At 44.3% G+C, this 13639-nt stretch overlaps 1 protein-coding gene across 1 annotated transcript in view; it reads right to left on the bottom strand.

Annotated features, from left to right (window-relative positions):
* Nucleotides 1–12787, bottom strand: part of EXT2 (exostosin glycosyltransferase 2) — a 158493-nt gene extending 145706 nt beyond the window's left edge. Inside the window, 2 exon segments of the mRNA XM_011963272.1 lie at nucleotides 4776–4814; nucleotides 12600–12787. Coding sequence (XP_011818662.1) covers nucleotides 4776–4784 — 9 coding nt within the window. The 5' untranslated portion in view covers nucleotides 4785–4814; nucleotides 12600–12787.
* Nucleotides 12788–13639: the final 852 nt, after the last annotated feature.

The following is a 13639-nucleotide window of genomic DNA, read 5'->3' as shown; positions in this document are numbered from 1 at the left end:
GCCTCAGCCTCCCAAAATGCTAGGATTACAGGCATAAGCCACCGCGCCCAGCCTTGACTTTTAATGTACCTGTTTCTTTCCCTAAAGTGGTGTGGTGAAATAACGAAAAGGGATTTTGGACACTTCTTATAAACATGGCCATCAGAGAAATGCAAATCAAAACCACAATGAGATACCATCTCACACCAGTTAGAATGGCAATCATTAAAAAGTCAGGAAACAACAGGTGCTGGAGAGGAAGTGGAGAAATAGGAACACTTTTACACTGTTGGTGGGATTGTAAACTAGTTCAACCATTATGGAAAACAGTATGGTGATTCCTCAAGGATCTAGAACTAGAAGTGTATGACCCAGCCATCCCATTACTGGGTATATACCCAAAGGATTATAAATCATGCTGCTATAAAGACACATGTACACGTATGTTCACTGCGGCACTATTCACAATAGCAAAGACTTGGAATCAACCCAAATGTCCATCAATGACAGACTGGATTAAGAAAATGTGGCACATATACACCATGGAATACTATGCAGCCATAAAAAAGGATGAGTTTGTGTCCTTTGTAGGGACATGGATGCAGCTGGAAACCATCATTCTCAGCAAACTATAGCAAGAACAGAAAACCAAACACTGCATGTTCTCACTCATAGGTGGGAACTGAACAATGAGATCACTTGGACTCGGGAAGGGGAACATCACACACAGGGGCCTATTATGGGGAGGGGGGAGGGGGGAGGGATTGCACTGGGAGTTATACCTGATGTAAAGGATGAGTTGATGGGTGCTGACGAGTTGATGGGTGCAGCACACCAACATGGCACAAGTATACATATGTAACAAACCAGCACGTTATGCACATGTACCCTAGAACTTAAAGTATAATAATAATAATAAAACATTTAGAAATATATATCTAGATATATGAATATACATCATATATAATTTATTTAATATTTAATACTGCATATATTTAACATAAATATTAATTCATAACATAAAATATTATTATACCCTATCAATACACATTTGCCTAAAGCAGAAGCTGGCAAATGTGGGACTCTGGGAATGAGGGCTCGGACCAAGGCAGAAAAATCAAAAGTGGAATAGCAAAAGACAGTTATTTTATTTCAAAACACTTGCTTAATGTAAAATAATGATTTAACTGGACAAACTGATGCTTCATTATTCCAAAATCTGTTTTTAGCCTGGTGCGGTGGCTCATGCCTATAATCCCAGCACCTTGAGAGGCCGAGGTGGGTGGATCACCTGAGGTCAGGAGTTCGAGACCAGCCTGACCAACATGGCAAAACCCGTCTCTACTAAAAATACAAAAATCAGCCAGGCATAGTGGCGTGCACCTGTAATCCCAGCTACTTGGGAGGCTGAGGCAGGAAAATTGCTTGAATCCAGGAGGTGGAGGTTGCGGTGAGCTGAGATCATGCCACCGCACTCCAGCCCAGGTGACAGAGCGACACTCTGTGTCAAAAAAAAAAAAAAAAAATCTGTTTTCATTCACTTATTCATTCAAACCATTATTGAGCACCCATGATGCACTGTGAAGAAAACAAAGATGAAAGTAAAGACCCTACTCTAATGAGGGAGAGAACACAAAACTATAACAAAAGGCAGAATGTAAAAACACCACTGGGAAAGTATCGATAAAGTACAAAAGGGTATCAATAAGAAAAAAATCTTTCATGTTTAAATAAAACATATAGTGATGATTTATAATGAAGGTGATAGTTGCATTTAGATGAATGGAAGAAATGAAGAAAGGAACGGGGCAGGAGAGACAAAGGGAGAGAGGAAAAGGAAGAGAAAGCGAGAAGGGAGAAAGGGAGGAAAAGGGCCAATGTGGCAGATTAATTTACAAAGATGAACACCAACAATTCTTTCCATCTCTGAATTTGCGTGGCACTTCTTCAAACAAAATGTAGAATCCACGTCCCTTCCCCATGAATCTAGGCTAGCTTTATGATTTGCTTTGACCAAGAAAATGTGGCTGAAGTGATGTTCCGGGATTTTTGAGCACAGGACTTGAGAGGCCCTATAGCATCTGCCTTTGCACTCTTCGAATCCAGCCACCATGCTCTAAGGAAGCTGAGCTCCCAGTGAAAGGCAACCTACCCCAGCAGACACGGAGATCCCAGTCAAAACCATTAGGGAAGAGATGAGCCATCCCCACCAAGCTCTGCACAGATTCCGTAATCATGAGCAAACAAAAAGACTGTTGTTGTTTTAAGCCTCTGAATTTTTGGGTGGTTTCTTACACAGCAATAGGTAAATAAAACAGCCAATAAGCATTATTGACTGAGATGTCAAGAAAATTTTTAGTCCTCAGCTAAAAATATAGAGTTCCCAAGTAGACCACATTTTAAGATCCTTACCAAACAAACTTCTCCTATGTGATTCCCAGATACTGTTTGCAGAGGGCAGAGCCTTGAGTGTGGCTACATCATCTGCCACAGACTTACCACGTTACTCAACAAACTATTTTGACATTCTGCATGTCAAAATCCCAATCCACAAAAAAGCCGGGCACAGTGGCTCACGCTTATAATCCCAGCACTTTGGGAGGCCAAGGCAGACAGATCACCTGAGATCAGGAGTTCAAGACCAGCCTAGCCAACCTGGTGAAACTCCGTCTCTACTAAAAATACAAAAGTTAGCCAGGCATGATGGCGGGCGCCTGTAATCCCAGCTACTTGGGAGGCTGAGGCAAGAGAGTCACTTAAACCTGGGAGGCGGAGGTTGCAGTGAGCCAAGATTGTGCCACTATACTCCAGCCTGGGCAACACAACAAGCCTCTGTCTCAAAACATAAAATAAAATAACATAAAATAAAATAATATAAAATAACATAAAATAAAATAACACAAAATAAAATAACATAACATAACATAAAATAAATAAAATAAAATAAAATAAAAATAAATAAACAAAATGGTATCATTCTACTCATGGATCTTCCAGGAAACCTATTAATATAATGGGAAGTAACTGAAAAGCTCACAGACCATCTTAGAGTTCATCAACCATTTTTACTTCGGATAAATGGGGCTCTCCCCATCACTGCCCACGTGGTAAACTGCTTCCTGCCTAGCTAGCTGAGTATTGCCAAGCCTTGAATGTCGCAATCACTGTCAGTTTTTTGGGTAAAATATGCTAAACGGTCATGAATGATTTCAAGTCATATCTCTCTGGGACCAGAAACTGGAACATAACAAGGAATTTGCTTGTCACTGACTAACATATGAAAATTCATACATTTTGAACTTAAAACATGATCATCTTTGGAGTATATTCATCAGTCACTCAATATATTCTAATCGCTTTATGACAGGAATGTGGGCATGACAGCAATTTCACTTTTTCTATCATTCTAACAGCAGAACATTCCTGCCTGCTCCCATCCCTTACCAGCTCCAGGCCCACCCTATGGTATGGCTTGCTTGCCATTCTGCATGTCCTTCCTGGAGTTTGCAGACAGGAAGTTTTGGGACAAATGCATGCAAGGAGCTGCCCTCCGCTGGCCCATGTTAAAACTTCCCAAGAAGCTCTCAAGGTCTATGTGGATACTTGAATCTGTGGTTCCCCAACACCTGAAGGGTAAGAAGCACAAGAGTTTGTTAAAACAGATTTCTTGGCCCTACCACTGGAGGCTGTTATCAGTAAGTCTAAAATAGGGCCACAGAATAGGTCATGTAAAAGCAAGCTCCTCACGTATTTTGTGCCATCTGGTTTGAAACCTTTATTAATATTAGACAAACCACCCTTTAATAGTGTTTTTCAAAACTTTTTTTAAACTAAAATTGATAGTAAGAAATACATGTTATATTGTGGCCCAATATAGACAAATATATATATATATATATATATATGTGTGTCTATAGATATTTTAAATAGTTTCACAAAACAATATTTAAGCTATGTACTGTGAGTACACAGTGTTAGGCACACAACATGCAATGAACCCTCCATTTTTCTACTCTGTTATTCTATTGCTTTTTTAAAAATTCTGGCCATAATCTACTAGATCAATTATACCACTCAATAATGGGTTCTTCATAGTTTGAAAAATAGTTTCCATATATAACAAAAGTAAGGTTAAGGGAGCAAAAACTGTATTCACACGAGCTTTACAAATCTTTATGAGTTGCAGATTAACTATAAAAAAGACATACCACAACAAAATAAAACCAAAGATAACAGAATAAAATAATAAATAAAAGCACAGAAATTCATTAAAAAACAAAATAGAAATAGTCAACAAGGCTAAAAGTTGTTTTTTTGTTTTTGTTTTTTGTTTTTTTTTTGAGACACAGTCTCGCTCTGTCGCCCAGGCTGGAGTGCAGTAGTGTGATCTCAGCTCACTGCCAGCTCCGCCTCCCGGGTTCACACCATTCTCCTGCCACAGGCTTCCGAGTAGCTGGGACTACAGGCACCCACCACCACGCCCGGCTAATTTTTTTGTATTTTTTAGTAGAAACGGGGTTTCATCATGTTAGCCAGGATAGTCTCAATCTCCTGACCTCGTGATCTGCCTGCCCCGGCCTCCCAAAGTGTAAAAGTTGTTTTTTTAAAAACAGACTAATAAAATTCTGGTAAGATTAATCAAGAGTTCAAGGAAAAAGGTGCAAATAAATACCTGAAAAGGGGAACGTAACTCTAACTGCTGCATATATTTAAAAGATAAGATGATATCAATGAACTTATGCCACTACATTTGAAAACTCAGCTAACATGTAAAAATTATTTTAAAATATACTTACCAAAAGCATCTCAAGGACAAACAGCAACTCTGAGTAGTTCTATAACATTAAAGAAACTGAACCAAAAGTTTAAAAGTCTCCCTATAAAGAAAATTCCAGGCCCAGAAAATTTTCCAAGTTCTACCAAATATTCAAGAAATAATAATTCCAATTTCCCACAAATTATTCCAGAGTTCAGAAGAAAAAGAGGAAACACTTCAAAGCTCATTTTAGGAGGCCAGCACATGCATCATACCAAAACCCTAGAACAGTGGTTCTTGAAGTATGCTTCAGGCACTCCAGGCCCTTTCAAAGGGTTTATACTGGTTTAATACTGACAGTTGCTTTACTTCCATTTTCCAGAGGCTACATGATGCATGACACTGCCACAGACTGCAGAAGCAGATATGATAATCCAACTGTGTTTTGTTAAGTTTTTCCAAAAGTGATAAAATATACCAATTCACAGACTCAAGATGCTCAACTCAGAGCAGAATATATATGTAAAGAAAATGCTGACAGGCGTGGTGGCTCACGCCTGTAATCCCAGCACTTTGGGAGGCCAGGTCGAGGCGGGCGGATCATGAGGTCAGGAGATCAAGACCATCCTGGCTAACATGGTGAAACCCCGTCTCTACTAAAAATACAAAAAATTAGCCGGGTGTGGTGGCGGGCGCCTGTAGTCCCAGCTACTTGGGAGGCTGAGGCAGGAGAATGGCGTGAACCCGGGGGGCGGAGCTTGCAGTGAGCTGAGATTGCCTCACTGCACTCCAGCCTGGGAGACACGGAGACTCCGTCTCAAAAAAAAAAAAAAAAAAGGAAAATGCTACTTAGATGTATCAAAGCCAAATCGCTAAAAAGAAACTTAAAGAAGAATATTAAAAACAGCCAAAGGGGAGAAAAATCTATTCAAGGTAGATCTTAAAACTAAATGTAAAAGGAAAAACTATAAAATATTTAGACCACAATAGAGAATATCGACATCTGGCAGAGAATGATTTCCAAAACAAAATACAAAAAGCACAAACCATTAAGAATTTTCCATCAAAAACACAATAAGGAAGTAAAAAGACAAGCTGCAAGCCTGAAGAATATATTTCCAGCACATATAACCAATAGGGACTTGCAACCAGAATAAACAACTGTACGAAGCAACAAGAAAAATACAAACAAAAAGAAAACAAAACAAAACAGAAAAAAAAAAAAACAGAAAACATACTTAAACAGGAATTTCACAGAAAAGGCAAAAAGGGCACATAAACATATAAAAAGATGTTTAGTCTCATTAATGGTCACGGAAAATAAAACCACAATGAAATGCATACCCAACAGCACAGGCAAATTAAGAGTCAGAAACCACCAAGTATTGTTGGAGGAGATATGGAACCACAGGAACTGACTCCAGAGTCCCAAGTGGCCTCAGCAGAAGGAAGAGGGAGCTGACACCCACTATGTTAGTCTTAAGTATCACATTTTGCTTGCTACCTGTCATAGTTTGAGTCCCCTCACAACCCCGACCCCATGGGAAAAAAAAAAGAGCGACAAACACAAGGGTGCAAATAGTCTACTTACTTGGGAGGTAATCTCAGAAAGCCACAGTGAGGGAGCAAGGAGACAGGCAACAGGGCAAAGCCAACAAAGAGTGTGTTCTTAGGCTGGTTACTGCAGTGGGCAACAGGGGCTCCTAAGGCTACCAGGGGCCCTCTGAAGACTCATTTAGACTACAGCTGGTCACTAAGCAGGATGGGAGGCTAGAGCATCTATCTGCAACACCTATCCACTATTGGTTGAGGGTTGCCTGGTACTGTTATCAGCCCAGACCCTATATTCAACAGCCCTATAAAGGTCTAAATATTATACTTTCTTTGCTGTACAGCTATTCTGATAAAGATCTGCAGTTCCCTTGAGGAAGGATGGGACACTGTCTGCCTATACGTGCAGGAATGTTGCAAGATCTTTCCCAAAAGAGATCCAGCCTCCCCTTCAATTCATGGGATGTGGGTCTAAGAAGTGGCTCATATCTGAAAATGAGGTGGGAGACAGTGATTGTTCCATTGTAGCAGCTGACATCAATCTTCTACTTGCCAGCTCTTAATATTTTTTTTAACTGATTATACAAGTCAAGCAGCACCACGGCTAGCTGCCCATCTTAGAAACATCATGCTCCATTTGCATCAGAATGGGTCAGGAATCCCCAGTTGTGAGTCCAGCCTTGCTGCCCATTCTGGACACTATGTCTACTTTGTCTCTGATGGTTAACTGCTACCATCTGGCCTCTACTATCTCAGAATCCTATCATCCTCATTGATACTTGGGAACCCAGTTCCATAGTAACATCTCCTAAGGTCAATCTTATCCTACAGAGGACAGCCAACACTGAGCTTCTCAAAGATGCAGGTGCCCTCACTGGGCATTCCATATTAGCAGAGTGAAAGGAATAGGCCCTCCCAGGAACACAGGCAGGAGGTGCAGGTGATTCCTTCCTCAATACTCTGCCAAGATAGTTCTGATGCCTCCACCTCATTTATTGCAGTCCAAAATGTCTTGACCTTAGCACTAAGACATTTTAGGCTACATAACTCTCTTTTGTGAGAAGCTGTTCTGTACACTGGAGGTGGTTGAATAGCATCCCCACTCAGTAGAAGCCAGAAGCAACCCCCAGCTGTAACAACCAAAAATATATCCAGACATTGCCAAATATCCCTTGGGGAGGCAAAGTCAGCCCTGGTTGCAAACCACTGGTATGGGTCATTGTTGTGTCCAAGCTTCGAGAAGCCTGCCCAGCTTCATACCAAGACTGGCTCTAGCTGTCCTTGCTAGGTCACCAAATCCTGAATCATGAAAGAATGCTCACTTGTCAACAGGCTCTCTCCTCTCCAGCTTTATAGTCCACCAATACCCCCACCTTTGGTCCAATACCCTTAAGATTCTCCCTGCCATTCATTGTGTTTGCCGTTTATGCTGGTCCATATTAGCCAGGTCCTGCAACTCCTGGAGAAACTGCTGTCCTGCTCAGGCAATGCTGAGATCTGATGGGGGAGGAGGGAGATCTTGAGGAGGACAAGGATCATATGGTGAGGCATCTGCCTCAAGTGAGAGCTCTGCACACTGTCCAGGCAAGAAGAGACTGCTGTCCTCTGCATCAGAGAGGTGCATACCTCTACTGGTCCAAAGGATCTAAGGAAATCTGGGAATTCAAAGTTCTCTGTGCCTCCACCCAAATATCTCCATCCAGGTCTCAGGGTCTCACATCTTGCTACCATTGCCCTGATTTAGCAGAGGCAACCTGTCAAGGCTGTGCATTCAGCTTCCTTTGCAGTTCTGCCACAAGTATAATCAAATTCTGGGCCTGACCTTCAAAAGAGCACGCCCTCCAGCTGCAGGAGATGTGGCCATAGAGCCTTCTGTCTTTCACAGTGTACCCTGAGTTCATGTCTGGCTGATCTGGGCATGGCATTCTCTTACCCCAAGGCTTCTAAGGAAGATAACAAGAGTCAGTCAACTGCACTATCCTTATCATTACCATTGTCCATACACTGCTCAAGTGCTGGAGCTACCATACTAGCCAATGCTTTTCCTTCCACCTGAGTCTCATCCCAACCCACTGCTGGTGACTGTCTTACTACAACTGTGATGTTAGAGAGTACCAGGGGTTACCAACACCTAAATTAATACTAGTAAAGGGGTCCTTGTTGCCAACTGAGGTTGAGTGATTCCAGTTTAACAATACTATCTCACACTGCTTTCTAGAGCCACTTCTAGTACCAACAGTCTTGGTTTGTGCTCTGCCAAACTAAGAGAAAACAACTTGGGTGCAAGTGTCTTGCAAAAGGTGAATCCAGAAAGCCAGAGTGAGGAAGTAAGGAGAGGAGTCAGAAGGGTGCACACCTGAGCTGGTTACGAGACTGAGCTAGGCCACAGTGCCCAATCCTTCTATGATCCCTCTGGAGAAGCATGGAGAACACACCTCAGAGCTGTCCCTTTGGAGGATGGAAAGCCACATCATTCACCCACCAAAGCCCACCACACTGGCTGAGGGACGCCCCCAGACACGTAAACTCCTCCACGCTTGTGAATGTGTCAACACAAGCTAAGCGAACTCCCACACATCTGTTTCAAACTCCAAGGAATAAAAGCTGAGAGATATGGCAAGCACTTGAGGTGGAATAAACAATAAAAGAAATGAAAGGGAAAGGATGAGAAAAGAAAGGGGAAAAGCCCCTTACTAAGAAGTGCTTTACAGAGAGAGGGTCTTCCCTGTGAGCACCCACATCACCTTTAATACACTTCATTCTAGCACCTGCCACATTTTATGAATTGGTTAAGTATTTGCAAGTCTGTCTCCTCTACTGGTAGTGATTTTTCCTGTAATCAGTTGTTCATCTCTGCTCAGTATTCCTAGCATCTAATACCAAATCTAGAACATATATTTAAGCCAGGTGCAGTGGCTCACACCTGTAATCCCAGCACTTTGGGAGGCTGAGGTGGAAGGATCACCTGAGTCCAGCAGTTTGAGACCAGCCTGGGCAACATAGCGAGAGCCTGTCTCTACTAAAAAATACAAAAATTAGCCAGGTGCACGACTATACTCCCAGCTACTTGGGAGGCTGAGGTGGGAGGGTTTCTTGAACCCAGGAGGTTGAGGCTGCAGTGAGCTATGACTGCGTCACTTCACTCCAGCCTGGAGTGCATATTTAATATAAACATAAATATTTGTTGAATGAACAAATGTCTCTATCCTTCCCAGTTCCACAGGTGCACACGGTTTAGAATCCAAGTTTTGAGTTATTATATGTGATGGCCTCTTACTATTATCTTTCCTAAATAGGAAGGAATTTCCAAAAGAGGAGGGGGATTAACTAGATATTTCCACAGACTCTGAATTTTCTGTACCCACCCCTGAACACCCTCCTCTCCCACCATCCATCATACGCAAACACATCCAAAGAGAACCATTACTCTCCCTACTCCTGCCTGTTTTTTTTTTTTTGAGACAGAGTCTCTCTCTACTGCCCAGGCTGGAGTGCGGTGGTGCCACCTCGGCTCACTGCAAACTCCACCTCCTGGGTTCAAGCGATTCTTGTGCCTCAGCCTCCTAAGTCACTGGGATTACAGGCGCCCACCACGCCCGGCTGATTTTTTGTATTTTTTAGTAGAGGCGGGGTTTCGCCAAGTTGGCCAGGCTGGTCTTGAACTCCTGACCTCAGGTAATCCACCCACCTCAGTCTCCCAAAGTGCTGGGATTACAGGCTTGAGCCACTGCGCCCAGCCTGTACCCCTGCCTTTATAAACCTGTGCTACATTGGATCCCTTTTGTAAAACTGCTGGGCTAGGCTGAAGTGACAGTGCTCCTGACTCAGGACACTCCAACCTCATCCCTGTAAAACACAGCAGCCATCCTCCCAGAACAGTTTTCACATGCCAAAGCACAGAGAGATGGAATATCTCCAAACCATCATCCAAAGAAACAAGTCATAATCTTTCTGTCCAATGAGACTGCTCCCTACCACCAAGAAGTTAAGAGCCCCGGAAGATGACAGACTGAAAGGAATCATCTACTAATGAATGTTTATTCCATACAATACCATAACCTGGATCAAAACAAGAATTTCAGCCCTACAAACTTTATCGCCTTGAAACACGTCAAACCTGCCCCTGCAAAACACTGGAATCGTCTGGCTAGCTGTCAAGCACTGAGTCATTGGAAAAGTCTTTTAACCCCAATCTATGGTAAGGATGAGATGCATTTTCTGTTCCTGGAATTATTTATTCCTAAAATTTGCCTGAATAACCTTTCCTTGGTGCTTCAGGTTATATCCAATCCACTTAGTCCAATGTTTTGAGTCACAGTCTCTTGTCGTCTTAACCTTTTTATTTTTATTTTCTTTATTTTTTTTTTGAGATGGAGTCTTGCTCTGTCACCCAGGCTGGAGTGCAGTGGCACAATCTCAGCTCACTACCTCAGCCTCCTGGGTTCAAGCAATCCTTCCGCCTCAGCCTCCTGAGTAGCTGGGATTACAAGCGTGTGCCACTATACCCAGCTAAATTTTTTGTATTTTTAGTAGAGATGGGGTTTCATCGTGTTGGCCAGGCTGGTCTTGAACTCATGACCTCAAGTGATCCACCCACTTTGGCCACCCAAAGTGTTGGGATTACAGGCGTGAGCCACCGCACCTGGCCTCTTCTTAACCTTTTTAGAAAGGCCCTTACAGCTGAACTCCCGGGGCCACTGCTACACTGGATCTTAACCCAATCGTTCCAAAAAACAGAGGAACCAAATATAAGCAAAACCAAAAAAAGCCACAATTCATTGCCTTACTTGATAGGATTCTTTATAATTAAAGTTATTTTATGGCTAAATGCCTCTAAAAATTATTCTCAATTAAAAACAATACCCTTTTAATTGTGGGATTATACTATAAGACAATGTGTGTCATTACATAATTAATATCTAAATCTTACTAAGCACTTACTACATGGCAGGGTCTGTTTTAAGCACTTTGTAGTGTTAACTTATTTAATCTTCACAATAGCACTATAAGCCAAGCTATTATTACCCTCATTTTACAGATGGGGATAGTACAGCAGAAAGTTTAAGCACCTAGCCCACTATTATACAACTGGAAATGTCAAAGCTAGGATTCAAAGCATGGCAGTCTGGCCCCAAAACTGATTATCCATTCATACCCTCACATGCAACCAGGAAGTCGGGGAGAGTGAATGATGGAAACTGAATCATCTATTTTATTAAGGTGAATAGCCTTTGAGTTCCGAAAGTTACAAACTAAGTCCAGTTAAAGTACATAGAGCACTTACCTGACTTACAAGAAGAATTTAAGACTTACAAGAAGAATTTAAATGGACATATTTCAAGACCACGTCTTCACACAAGTAAGTCAAGAACCTTTCTAGATTAGCACTGCCCAATTAGTAACACCAAGCAATTCTTTGATTCTCAAAATTGTGTGTTTAGATCTGGTTCCCACCGAATGTAACAAAGCCCCAAACACCCCTGGGCTTCAAGTTGAAACCCAGAGCAAGTGTGCTTCTGGCCACCTAGTCCCCAGACTAACATGCCCCTGGCCCCAGCCCGACACACCCCCGGGCCACCTAGTCCCTGGTCTAACATGCCACCAGCAATCTAGTTCGCAACCTAACATGCCCCTGCCCCGTCCTGACAGGCCCCCGGCCACCCAGTCCCCTGCCTAACGCCCCCAGCCACCTAGTGCCTGGCCCAACATGACCCCGACCACCCAGTTCCTGGCCTAACATGCCCCAGGCCACCTAGTTCCCGGCCACCTAGTCCACGGCCTAAAACGCCCCCGGCCACCCAGTCCCCGGCCTAACACGCCCCTTGCCCCTTCCCCACCTCGTCCCACGGCTCCCGGCACCGCAGGGGATGCCGCAGGCCACCGCCGGGCCCTGAGGCGCAGGACATCCCCGTGGGAGTAATCAGATCCCTGTGGCTGGCGGGAGGGTGGCAGCAGGAAGGGAGGGGCCACGGCGGAGGGCGGAGAGCGGAGGGCGGGTCCCTGGAGGAAAGAAAGGAGCGGACTGGGGGCGAAGGTTGGCTAGGAGGACAGGTGGGTACCAAGATGCAGCAAGCACGGCCGCCGCCGGGGGAGAAGGAGAAGCAGGAGTGGAAATCGGAGCGCTCCAAAAGCCGGCAGTCATTGTCACGGCCCCGGAGGAACTGGGGGTGGCCTCTCGCAGCCCACGGGCCTCCACGAAGCCTCTGCGCGGCCGCGCTCCCTCGGCCCTTGTCCCGACCCAGCCGCAGCCCCGGGAGGCCCGAGCCCTAGCCTCAGCGCCAGCCCGGCCGCCGCCCTGGAGCGCCGCGCTTACCTCGGCCACGGCTGCCTCCCGCTCGGCCCCGCGCTCGGTCACCGGCTCATGCCGCGGGGCACGGGCCACCTCCGCCCGGGTCGGATCGCACCGATTCGCCACCCACCACCTCCAGGGCCGAGTCTGGGCGAGCCAGCATCGATCTCCGGGCGGGTGACCGGGCTCCGGTGCGTCTGACACCGAGCGCACTGCGCATGCGGGAGCGGCCAGGCCGCGCCTCCTGGTGGACAGGAGGAGTCAGGGCACCGCTGCAGTGTTTTCCCAGTCAGGCTCCACAGTGAAATGCTCAGATACCCTCATTCATAAAGAATCCTTAAACCCAAACGACCTTAAAGCGACCACGCGTCGCTTGTAAAACTAACAAATATGTAGACGTTTTATTGTAATCAGTTCTGGTGAGGGTACAACATTCCTGGAGGGCAATTTGGTACTATCCATCAAATGGAAAATTCTGGTACCCGTCGTTCCAACAAGCTCTCTGTGGATACCTATGGATATTGTCAACAATGTTTGCCAAAAATTTCCACGACAGCATTCTTTCTAATTATAGCGAAATGCTAGACACAATCGAAATAAATTATGGAATTTGATTAGTGATTTGAATGTGAGAGGGTGCAATATATATGGGTAAGGAAATATCTCCAAGATATTAGTTAATATGAAAGCGTAGTCCAAAACAGAGGGCAAGTACGATCACTTTTAGGTAAACTATGCAAATGCAAAAACAAAAGGGAGGAATATGTAAAGAAGGTGCTTATATTCAGGCATGTATATAACTTTTTTTCTGGAAGGAATGCAAGAAGAAATGAACAGCTTCAGGTGGAGTAGTTGTCGTGGCAGAAATGGAAGCATTTATGGCCAGGCAAGGTGGCTCACGCCTGTAATCCCAACATTTTGGGAGGTCTAAACGAGAGGATCGCTTGGGCCCAAGAGTCTTTGAGACCAGCCTGGGCAGCACAGCAAGACCCCATCCCTACAAAAACTACAAAGTTAGCCAGGCATGGTAGCACCCGCTTGCAGTCCCAACTACTCAGGAGGAA

The sequence above is a fragment of the Colobus angolensis genome, unplaced genomic scaffold (assembly GCF_000951035.1).
Source record: "Colobus angolensis palliatus isolate OR3802 unplaced genomic scaffold, Cang.pa_1.0 Scaffold61, whole genome shotgun sequence".
Taxonomy (NCBI): domain Eukaryota; kingdom Metazoa; phylum Chordata; class Mammalia; order Primates; family Cercopithecidae; genus Colobus; species Colobus angolensis.
Note: the sequence above shows the minus strand (reverse complement) of the source record. Positions and strands in the feature narration are given on the sequence as shown.